Below are 12,863 nucleotides of genomic sequence, written 5' to 3'. Positions count from 1 at the left end.
TTACTGCAGCTCATGTTACACTGTGAGAGCTAAAATTAAATAGTGACTATTCTTATCTCAAGGAATTCCTTGCATACGAAATTTAAAAAAAAAAAAAAAAAAAAGGCAAACTTTTGGTGCTGAAATCTGTTTCTTGTTAGGTTATATGTTCAGGTATTTAAGTCTTTCATGTTTTCATTAATCACAGAAAGAAAAAAATTTAAGTGTGAACACCGTAGATTTGCAGATGTTTGCATGTTCACGTGTTTCCATTGGCCCACAATTCATAGTATTAACAATTCCAGAGTAAGTTGCAAATGGGGTTATGTCACAGAAGAAACGCTATTTTGTAAGAATTAGAATTTGGGAGGTATAGAAGACAACATGGTATCAAGACACATATATATACACTTTAAACCTATTAAGCATTACTGCAGTAGCTTCAAAGGTCATGTAGATATGTAAATATATGAGCTACAGGCCTACCTTCAACAATGACAAGAACAATTTCAAACATAAAAAAAAAAACCTTAAAATAATTTTTCAGATCTTAATTTCAACCCTCATAATTAGCTCACTTTACAAAGCATTTTGTGTGATCTCAGGTGAACTGTCACATAATATGCTCAGCATCTCTGAGCAATCTGCTTAAAGAGAACAAGTGCATATCATTAGTTTCACACTGGCTCAGCAAGTCCACAGGGCCCCACTAAAAACAACACTACAAAGGATACAAAAATATAATCATCCATGTATCGTTTCTTTAGGTTCTCCACTATGGAATCCTCTGTGATCTTGGAAAGAAGGACCATATCATCCACTCCACTGTGCTTGACATTGTGGCTCTGCCAGTGGTATCTGTAGTGTCCTTTGCTGCCCTGCAGGAAAGCACAATAAGCATCAAAAAAGGTACTATGTTTCTCATTAGCATTAAATAACCGAAAACCATCTATTCAAATTCCAACTTCAAAAATATTTTTCTTTCACTGAATTCTATTCCTGGATATAGGCATACATAAATTACGTCAACTGACTTGCCCCTGAACTACTGAAGAACAGCACTGCCCTCAAAAATTAGCAGGTAATTCCACGGAATTTTGTGAATGTCTACACACAGAAGGGATTTCAGATGGCAGACATTTCTAAACTTAGCAGAAAAACCCAATTATTCCAACTGAGATGCAGTTATTGGAAGCTAAGAATGCAAAAATGACACTCCTACAGTGCACCTACTCGTAGTGAGGATAGTTACCACCTGAACTGTTAAACTGGGTATACTGGATTCTCCATCTTTTAGTCTTTTAAGTCAAACCTGCACATTGGCTGTTACTCAGATGGAAGCTGCGAGCCTGATGCGTAAGTATTCAGTGAGTTCTGCAGATTACATTACGCAGCTTGTTGGCCGTGTGTCTTAACAGCCCCTTTTGATCTGTTAGTCACCATGACTGACATCTAAATAGATATTATCTCCCCACACTTAGAGACTACTATTTCAGGATGCTACTGAAAACTTGTGACATTTCAAGCTGTACCACTTGAAATCAAAATCTGTTTTTTTCCAGCTGAATTGAACAGTAGTTAGGTTCTATGGATACACCCACTCAGATATAAATCTGCTCTCCAAATCCAAACCTATTTTCTGTAGCCTGGCAGATAATGCTAACAGAGTTCTGCCCTCTTGCCTTTTTATACTTTAGATTTTGTTTACACAATACTGAAACCAGTGATGCTGGAATTAACCTGTTTTACACTGAGAATTTATTGAGTATGCTGTGAAGAAAGATGTGGCCAACAACATGGCACTTCTGTGTATTTCCCTCATTTTTTAATACCACAATTTCAAACGATGTGATTTAGTTACGGCATCAAGTCATATTCATCAGAATACAAGCAATTTATTGTTACAAAGCATTTTGCAGAATAAAATATCACATAATTTTACAGTTTAAATAAGGAAATGTAGGCACTCTGAATGCTTTGCTGCACTCGAGTATTTTGAAATGGGACATTAGCAATTGAGACTTGTGTGTGTACACACTTCCACATTAGCAAATGACCTGTGCGACTGTATTGACAGAAAAGTGCCTCTGCTGAATTGCTTCCTCATGTGAATAGTCAAGCATCTGCACCAACGCCAGGCACAGGAGTGGGAACTACAAATGGAGTCAGAAGAGCACAAGGTTCTTATTTTAAGCTGAGTTGGCTAAAAGTGTTCATTAAACTAGCCTCAGACTATGTTCTTCCACAAACTTCACTGCATCTATTAGTGGGAAAACCCAACAAAAACACAGATTTAATTCATAATGCATATTAGCAAATATTATTAGTCAAACCTATAGGTTAGCCACATCTCAACTTGAATGACATAAAAACTAAGGAATAAGTGAAATTTAATCTTGAGTTAAACTAATTTGCACTAAAACCAGATCCATTTTACTATGGCAGACAGTACAGAACTTGTAGGCTTTATGTATGTTTTCTATTAAGTCTCCAACCATTGTTGCCACTGATGCAGCTCCATCACAGCTAACAACACTGAAGAACAGTTAAACTTGAATTAAAAGAATGTTTTTTAATATAGTACAGCAGAGGTAAATATGTCTGAAAACACACAATCTCAGCAGTTTTCTTGAACACCCACAAGCTTACATGAACTTCAATAAAATAATAAGCTTCAACTAGCTTAGTTTGCATGAACCTTGTCAATTTGATAGTTGCACAATGGAAGCAGTGATTTGGAAGCACTGAGAAAATGAAGGAATCAATTCTTTTTTGACATTGTGACTTTTTTTGAAATGCATGTGACTGAAAAAAATCAGTCGAAGGTTGGGTTACTGAAGAAAACAGAAGTCCAACAGAGAAGCATAATTTCCTTCAGTGTACTCATCAGCTATTTGTGATACTACACTTGGAAAAAGGAACTGGCAGGATGGACAAAAAGGTACAGTACCAAAATAAATACAGATAATTACTTTTTTCCCAAAGCTATACAGAATGAGGTTTAGTATCAGATAATAGAGTAAGCTACAGAAAATATGTAAGAAATGAGAGTGGGAAACAATCAAGCTTCCCACTGGAAGCTATGGCATCAGACCCAGTAAATTCAGCAAGAGGACAAAGCTCACAAAGCCACAGGACAGCATGGAATACGTACACACAGTCTGCAAACAGCAGGCTTCATAAAAGTCAGTCAGTGGCTGTTGTTGACTGTGATTAAGCCACACACACTACCAGGCCAAAGGGTTCTTTCCCAAAAGCAATGTGAAGAGGCACAGCGCCAGGAAGGCTCGGCTTGCCCTGAGAGCAGCTCTCCCCAGTGCTCACACACTGCATCAGCGTGCAGCTGTAATCAAACCCAAGTACAATAGCATCACATACAGTCAAATGGAAAAGGATGCAGAGAGATTTAATAAAAAGGCAGCAGACTAAAAAGCCAAGAAGGCAATCACATGGAAGACAGCTGAGAGTGATAGCACTAAGTCATTTGCATTAATACTGTATCACATTTTAAATGGCAGTTTTCTATCAGTAGTTTGGAACTACTTTTTTCCCTTAAAGCATGGCCTTACATGCAAATATACAGAGAAGTAGCAAATCATCACCAGATTATTGTCAGACTTCTCCCTACGATCTAGAAACAAGACCCAGCTTTAGTAGTGCCTAACTGCATCTGTGGTTAAGTTTTGCTCTTACTGTCCCTTCTCCAGGAACCTAACACCAGTAAGATGGCCACGCACAGCAGCTAGCACCTCCTTGGCCTGGGCAAGAAAAGAAGAGAGTGCTGTTTCTACAGGACAGCATCCACCCCCGAGTTCTTGCTCTTCCAAGCATGAGTGATGTCTACAGAGTCAAATCTGAATTTATCAATTTCAGTCACTTCGAAATGGTACTATAACCATGTCCAGCTAACAGTTTTCATAGTTTTGAATTTTTTTTTTTTTTAAATCTTGTCATAAATCACCTGAAAGGACTCCACAGCAGTGGTAAAAGCATCTCTTCTTATTTCTCCAGGCTGCATATTTCATAAAGGTCAAGGATATATACCTTAAACACTACAATGCTCTTCAATTGCTCTCATTGCAAACAGTAATAATTTCTTCTTACTGCATATTTCTTGAGAATTTAACCTTTATTTTAGCTAGAGCTCTCTACCATCCAGATAAAAATGCAGTACTCTAACCTGGAGACAATTTATACCTGAGCTAGTTACCTAGTGTCCACCTTAACCTGAGCCTGCTTTGTGGGGAGGACAAACTAATTCACTCAGCTGGTAAGTGCCCTCTGTTGTCCTTCGCACAACAGGCTTTCCCCTCCACCAGCTCCAGGGACAGGTCAGGTCTCCCTGGACTGACCAGGAACTCCAGAGCCAGCAGAACAAGGGCAGGTAGAGATGCCCCACACCTCCATGTCAGCACGAGGCACAGTGAGGGTTCAGTAACTCCGCAGAGCTGCCCCAAGGCAGGGCCAGACTGGGCGAGCAGAGACTCAGAGGTTGCGGTCGATCCCTGGGCCTAGCCGTGCAGGCTGGGTGTCAGCAAACGGCAGCATGGCTTCTATCAGGTTTTCTCAGTGAAAGATGTGATTCTAGCTGTGCAGTAACGAAGCAAATGGAAGTCTTTGTGTCAGCACTAACAATGCCTAAACAGCTGAAAAAAGATAAGCTTGGCAGATTTTGAAAAATACAAAAAAACCAAAACCGCATCAACAGCCACAGAAATGGAAACCCAAGTTTGGAAGCCGGGCTGCCAGGCCTCCTCCCAGCCCTCCCTGAGCCCCAACCCAGCACCTGGCGTGGCACTGGGAACGGAGGCTGGGCTGGCAAAGCTGGAAATCAAGGCGTGTACTGCATTGCTGTCAGCTGTTATTATTCATTTGGTTGCTGTTTCAGGATCAAAATCAGATCTGCTTTGCACTGGCAAGAATAACATTTGTGAGTCACAAGATGACCCTGTGAGCGAGGAGCCCACTGTTTCCAGGCCCTGTGGCTGCGGGAGCACACAGAGCCACCACCTGGCTAGAGACTGTCCTCTCCACCTCAACAAATGCATTATCTCTAGAGAACACACAAAATTAATTCTACTCTCCAACTGTACATCTCCTGTAACACCCACTCATTAACAGATTAAGACAATTGCTACATTAATACCAAGAGAGTGGATGTGAAATACTTTCTGCATACTAAATACTGTCTTGAAGTTCTGTATTACTTTCTGTATGGTATGGTTAAAGCATATTATTGATTTTTCTGGAATGAATAATAAATATGGATGAGATTTATTTACAGAACTTTTTTTTGCTGCCCTCCACCTTGTGTTACAATAGCAACTGCTGGTTTCTTATTTTTGCCTTTAATATTGTTTGTATATTTCTACATTATCCTAAGCAACACGTATTTGATGTGGCTATAAAAAGATTGAGTCATGCTGTGTCACCACAGGGTTTTCTTTTAACTGGAAAAAAAAAGCAAATATTTTTATATTTCAAGCTTTTTAAAAATAGTACATCTAAAAATAAAGCACTAAAAACAAGGGATAAGAAAATACTGTATTTCTGCCCCTGAGAAAGAGCCTTGTTTCTCCCTCTCCATCCGAACTGTCTAAACTACAACCACCTACATGCCATAAATAATCATTCTTGGTTCCCACAAAGGAGAAAACTGCCATCCTGAATCTCTGACAGCTTTTTTCAGTAGCAAACGTCAGTCCTCCTTTACAGTGCAGAAGGGATTCTCAGCCTCCACAAGGGAGTAAGGAGTGTCAAATCATCACAAGCATGACCTTTTCCCTCCCTTTTCAGCCATGATAGAGTATGATTGCATAAAATCCTTGTAGTTCTGGAAGCATGAGCATCTCTACTCAGATTAGTATTATGAATACAATACTAAATGATAGATAGACATCATCTTAACCAAAGATGTCACAAAACTGAAAAAGCTGCACATCGTTTACTCTACACCTGACATCAATGCTTCTACCAGTGGAGGCATATCACTAGTCTCATACATGCATAATTTGTACCAGTTTTTCCATCTAACAAGAAAAAAAAATAAAACCCACAACTTTTTGCAGTGATATCATCCATCAAAACAGCAAACTTTTATAATCCACTTACAGGAATCTTTCACACATTTCTATAAAGTGAAGGAGTCTGCTGTTCTCAGCAGAGAATATTGCAGAAATACTTAGCATGAATTTTGGTCCTTGACTGGGATAATCAAACTGAGGAGCCATAGTAGACAAAAGTGCTCCAAAATAGCTCTTGTATACCTAATGTTAGAAAAAACAGATATTGGTTGCAATGATGTGACTATTTCAGAAAAGAAATTAAAGGAAGACAGCATAAGCAGCTATATGGACAAAGATAAAAGGCAAATTATTTAACATGAGGGAAATAATAAGGGAGACAAAAAGCAGTGCTTTAAGATTTTAGGAAATAGCAAAGCAAAAACATTGAGTAGCAGTCCAACAGACATTTCATACCAAGAACTAAAAATACCAAAAATGTATTAAGGAATGGAAACTACTAGCAGGTTAATATCACAAAAACCACAGCTAGGGAAATAAAACACTGAGAAAAAGATTTCTGGGGAAGAGTCATCATTTCTCACAGTCTGCTCTTGGCCAGGGTGGATTCAGACCAGCGTGCCTAGGACTGACTCCAGAGCTGGGCACAGGCTGTGGGCGATCCGGCTGCCCCGACACTTGCTCCGTCCGCTCCTGTGGTGGGAGAAGTGGGGCCAGGCCCCGGGGCAGCTCCCCCCACCCTGCCCTGGGCCCTGCAGCCGGGCAGCGGGGCCGGAGGGGGACGAGACAGAAAGGGGAGCCCGCTCGCCTGAACGGTGCACGAACGCTGTAACACAATACGTGGAATGCGAGAGGTCCGCTGGGTATTTGCACTACACTCACCTTCAGGAATTGGGAGAGACATCGGCATGCTTGCACGATAAATAACAGAGCATTACCAAAATAAAACTTACTTCAGTGTTTGACTGTGAGGATCGTGTATTGTATCAGTATTAAAAAGTTACAGCTACTAAACACAACAAAATAAGGATGAGAAGGCACTCAAGAGCAGATAACGCTCATGCACAGGTTTTTGACACCACTTACAGAGACAGTGGGCAGATACCTGAAAGTAGTTAGTGAAATGTAAGTTAGTGTTTGCTCGCCCCATAGCTTTTTGGGTGGCTGTGGCCTAATGTTCCAAGGAACAATCTCAAGGAAATGCAATACTTTTAACTACATAGTATGGCTGACTTGCTCTTAAGACATTAACTGCCTTACTTGATTTACTGAGCAGTCTCCAGAGCAGTTCTAAGTTTGACTTGTTCCCTATGGCACAAGTAGCAAAATTTCCTGTGACTGTGGTGGATGAGGGACAGGCCTTGCAATGGCAACGTTTAGTCACTCTTCACCCTCATTCCAATCCCTTCACTGAGCAGCATCGACGCACACTAACTCTTGATCTGTAAATTGTATAAGCAGATTGCGTCTGTGTGTACTTACTGTGCAAGTTAACAAAATGCAAGAGAACAATTACAGCAAGTTTCATCTTGGCTGTGTCAGTCCTTATGTATAATGTCCTTATGTATAATAAAGCTTTTATATCTGTCATTCTTCTCCACTAAAAACAGGTTTCAAAGGTGTTGGTACAATCATACATCTTACCTGTAATACTACAAAATACTGTACATTTTAGTAGAAACTTGCCATCACAGTTCCATACAATATTTAAATTAATTTTGGCACCTGTACAATACAGGGGCATTTATGCATATGAGAACTTTTTCCTCCCTCCTTCATCACCATTACAAGGAAAGGATGGGTGCTGGTTCCTCCTCCTGATATCTCCCTGGAAAAGGGATCCTCTGAGATTATTTGCATACCACCTCCTCCAAAATCCTACTCAGCAACTGGGATCTTAAAGGCCAAAGATCACAAGATTTTCCACAGCTGCAATGCCCCCAAAGTCTCCAACACTTCGGGAACAAGAAGATTATTTTTTAGGTGTGTTTAGTTTTGGTTTTGTTTTTAAAACAACAGAAAACATTATTATGGTCTTTAATTGAAATATGTAGTTTGAAAACTCAATCAGTAAATTCAGTCAAAATGCCACTGCCTCTCTTACAGGATCAGACTGCAAATATTTTTCCTTGATCATCCTGAAACTAAGTAAGAAACAAGTCAACTGGGAGCTTACCATCTGGTTTCCAGAGAGAGGAATCTCAGAACAGCACGACTCAGGAGCTCTGTGCATGGGCCAGTGTCACGCATACATACTGCCAGAAGACAGCCTTCTGGTGCTGTGTGGTACACGCTATACTGGTGCCAGCTGAAGGTTTTGGAGAAAGTAAAACCAGTGGCATATTACAATAATGCCATCCCAGCCATGTCCTGTTCTAGCTGAGATCAGTGCTCACTTCCCCGCCCTGCCTCCCAACTTCTGGAATCTCAGGCTTCAGCACCAAACCGTGCTGACAGGCCACAGTTACCCCAGTGAATTCCTTTCTGCTCAGTCACCGCCCTCTCTGTACAGCTGCACATGAACACCACTTGGAAGGAGCTCTTCCTTTCCCCCTGCTACTGACCCTTTTGTTTCATGATAAAATGAAGGTATTTGTTTCCTAATCAAACTAATATGGCTAAAACATTAACCTGAGAGTTGAAGGCCAAAGTCTGTCCCCAGCAGTACCCCTGGCTGATGACTTTGTGACAGAAGGTTTCATTGGAAAAAGACTTCTCTGTGCAGTCCTGCTACTCTTGGAGATTCCAGTTACCCTTTTACAATCCCAATTCACGGATGGCTGGTCCCATCGGTAGACTAAGGGCACATCGATTCTGCAGTTCAAGTTGGCTGGTGAAAGCAGTTTAACAGCTGGTTAGTCCAGACTCTCTGTGTATCGCTTCCCTGCATCATGCCACTCTATTTTCCACAAAGATACACAGATCTCAAGGACAGGATGGCTACACTGGCTCCTCAGATCTAATCACCTGGCATACAAGTGTGCATTCAGTAGCACAAGCAGGAGATAACTGCTATCACTCACTCCTCTGGGCACCTGAACTTTTACTATTTCACTAATGCATACAAAATTGCAAAGGGGAGGGGAAGAAAAAAAAAAATCTCAGCAGTCTTAAACTGAATTACAGAATTTTTCTTTGTTATCTACACAAGAGGACCAAATACTTGCTACTATGCCTTCTGGAAGACCTGGTCTCTAACTGGATTTTAATGCTCCCTGTTACTTCTGTCACAGTTTCCTTCTCTGTAGAGACACAGTCCTCCCACAAAATATTACTGGATTCAGTTGTACCCACAAATATCAAGAGGAGAAAAATAATTATTTTAACTTATTTTTTAGTTGCAGGTTTTGCTTCTTTTTATCTATGCAGAAAATGAAGAGGATAGCAGTATTGTCAAACAGTATTTAAATTAAGTGAGCAAGACAACACTGAAGAACAAAAGAATAAATTAATACATTTTTGACAGTATCAAAGATGTAGAAATCATTACAGTATTTGTAGAATTTCCAGGGACTAAAACTGCTCCCATTAGAACACCATTTAGTTACCACTCCACTGATAACTGAAGGGTATGGGTTACAACAAATCCACTATGTCTGCATCCACTGAATCAATTTCCAGTGATGCCACTGGCGCTTTCAAATGACTGGAAATATCTCATTCCCAACAACAAATGTTCATGTAATCAGTTCAATGTTTTAATTCCAAGCAGGAAGATACTCTAAAAGAAAATACTTATAGCTCATAATTTCATTTACACCCCAATAAATCATGACTTATCTTTGAAAAACATCCTCAATAGCAGTACCACCAGTAATCACAAAGCATGACGAGAGGAGATGCCAAACTATTAGTTTTGAATCCTTCCTTGAATTCAGTATAAAAGTTTGTTAATTGTAATGTTATTCTTGTTATAGAATACGTACTTTTCGGTAACTAATTTTATTGAAATAACATTGCCAAAGGAAACATTTACATAATAAAATGATAGTAAATGTCTTAAGTAGTTAATATTTCTGTGCAGTACAATATATTTGAATTAAGAACTATGTGTCTACCAGTAAGACTTTTGCTTTGATTTTTCATTAAGAACATAAAACCTTTCTACACATTTTAACATACTATGGATGTTAAACTTGGGTCATAACCTATTTTTCCAGACTGCTAAAGCTTTAAGGTTACTTTTTTTTCCTAATCTTCATCCATACACGCACAAGATAGCTCTATTTTTTCCATTAAAAATACTAAATCATTGAAAAAGCTTAACAAAATCGGAACGATCAAAAACTAGTTAATTGTTTTCAACCTGTAGTCTGCTACTTTTAGAAGATGAAGAAAAAGTAACTCTCTGTTAGGCGGTGAATTAATAGGAAAGCAGTTGAGGCAGAATCCCCGAGGGGCCGCCAAGCCCAGAGCCGGGAGGGCCACCAGCCCAGCCCGCGGCCATGCCGGGGCCAGGAGCCCGCTGGCCCGGCCTGGCTGCTCGGTCGCTGCCGCTCACACTTTGCCTAAACTTGGCTGAAATAACTGATCGAGGAGAAGAGGTTTGCAGGAGTAACAATCCCAAAGGTCACCACATAACTATTTTTGACAGTCTTTCTAACCCTGCCGTGACCTCCACCGCTCAGCCCGAGATTGCTTTTCTCTCTCCTGCAGTTAAGACGGAGCCCACTGCATGTCCTAGAGAAGGATTAGCTGTAACTGCAGCCTAACAACTTCAGTCGGGGTTTTTTTATCCTTTTTATGCATTCTAAAATTTTGCCCCAACAAACCTTTTTTAAGGTTCCTGGGTATTGAACTCTGATGTACAAGCATCATTTTAAAATGCCTGAACAGTCCAGTAAAAAAAGCTATTTATAAATACAGTTCTAATACAGTTTACCAGCTCTCGTATACAGATGACAGTATGATTTTTTTTAAATTATGTTATTTTAGAAAGAGCAAAATTATTCTTCCCAAATACGTAAAGGAACTGAAACAATCTCAATAAACTGATTAGTTCGGGTTGGCTTAGAGATTTAATTAAAAAATAAAAACATCTATGCCCCAGTATACCCATGCCCCAGTACACCCATTTCATTAATAATACATTACCTACAGAGACACTCTTACTTGTCTGTCACCCCAAACCTACTTTTTTTTTTTTCATTTGCTTAGCACATTCGTAAGAACTCTGGATACAAACCAATTTAATTCCAATGTGATGCACTAACACACTTTAGCAATAATAAGGAATATTATATTTGGCACATGAAAACATATTATTTTCTCAATAAATTATTGAGCAACTACAGCTTTGTTCTATTTGCCCACATGTCATCAATTGCTAATGAATTGTGAGTAAGAATAGACTTTGGACAGATGATAGAAATTGGAATGAACCTTGGTTTATTACTGCTGTCTTTAAGCAATATAATCAAACTAGATGTTTTTATGCCAACAGCTTCATCTAGTTGAGTACAGGTATGCAGCAATTCTACAAACACTGAAAGAGTGATTTATAAAATAAGCACATTAGCTAAATCATCCCCCCGAATCACATCTGAATTTAAAATAATTTTGAAAAACTACAGTTGAGTCTCTCTTCTGGTTTCCTTTTTTTTTTTTTCCCCTTTTAGGTATAAACACAGCCATTATTTACAAACCAGATGGAATATAAACTTTTTTTTAAGTGGAGATAGTCATGTAGTCACATGCCTGTGGCAGTTCAGGCTAAAGAAAAACACTCTTTATTGTAATAGGCATGATAAAACAGCAAAAGCTGCAACACAGCAGATAACTGTGGCCAAGATTGGTTTTTCAACAGTATGTACCAAAAAGCACCTTTGTGCTGACACCACAAAACTTTATTAGTGTAATGCACTGCTCAGATTTGTAACAATGAACTGCTCAGATGCCAAAAATAAGACATGCAGTCAACTGCTCATTTCTTAACACAGGCACTGGAATGGTCATTGGATTCAAGTTAACCTATTTGTGAGACACCTGCTTTGATCTTCCCAAGTGCTGTAACTGGGACCTGCCCTCCTGTATGCACAGTGTTGTTTCAACTGGGATGAGCAGGGCAGTACAAGATAATCACTGCTGTGTTGTACCAGGGTGGTGCCCCAAGACAAAGAGTTCATTTGCCAAAGTCCTGCCATCAGAATCTCAAGGTATACTGTTAGATTTATCTGGAATTTTATCAATTAGGTGGCTTCGGGAATATCTACTTTCATGCTGGATTAGAGTTGCATACTCTGCCCTTGGACTGTGTTCAGATGTAGAGCTCAGGTGACTTGATTTCTGTACACATAACTTTGTTGGGGGGGGACAGCCCAGAGCAGGAGAGCCCTGGGAACCGCAGCCCTGCAGCACTGGACAGCTGTGGCACTGGGAGATGGGACATGCAGTGAAGAGAAAAAGCTTTTATTGCTCACTCAGGGAGAAGCAGGAGTGCTCCCCCCACACCAGTGTCCCCATTTCACATGTGAGCAGTCAGCTCCTCTCACTGGTGACAGTGCCTGGAGGAGCTGATCGGGGGGGCCAGGAGGAGTTCCACAGTGGGGGAGGTTCTAATGTAAAAATTGCTTTCTGTATTTATTTTAATTTCACAGAGTGCTGAGTAAACAGAGTAAAAGCTCTAAAAGGACTACAGCAGCTTCTTGTTTACCTCGGCAGTGCTGACTGAGAGCAGGAGGGGCAAGGCTCAGGGAGTGGTGTTCACTCAGCTACTGTGGAGCTGACACCTGGGTGGTAAGATGCATGTGGCTCAACCCACAATTTTATTAGCTTCCATGTTTTGCTATTCATGCAAGAAATCAGATTTTACTTCAGTGTGGTAGAAGGGCTGACACATTGATTAAAAGACTTAATTTAACT

The 12,863-nt window shown here is 40.1% G+C and overlaps 1 protein-coding gene across 2 annotated transcripts in view; it reads right to left on the bottom strand.

Moving 5' to 3' along the window:
- The window catches only part of MYO1E (myosin IE), a 91,060-nt gene that overhangs the window by 57,171 nt on the left and 21,026 nt on the right, over window positions 1-12,863 (bottom strand). For both annotated transcript variants that reach the window (XR_012634451.1, XM_074916639.1), the window contains exon 2: window positions 714-857. Coding sequence is in view for 1 of the 2 variants with exons in the window: in XM_074916639.1 (XP_074772740.1) it covers window positions 714-857 (144 nt within the window). In the remaining variant the exon portion in view is untranslated. The remainder of the gene's footprint in view (window positions 1-713; window positions 858-12,863) is intronic.

This window comes from Athene noctua, chromosome 13 (genome assembly GCF_965140245.1).
Source record: "Athene noctua chromosome 13, bAthNoc1.hap1.1, whole genome shotgun sequence".
NCBI classification, from domain to species: Eukaryota; Metazoa; Chordata; class Aves; order Strigiformes; family Strigidae; genus Athene; species Athene noctua.
Note: the sequence above shows the minus strand (reverse complement) of the source record. Positions and strands in the feature narration are given on the sequence as shown.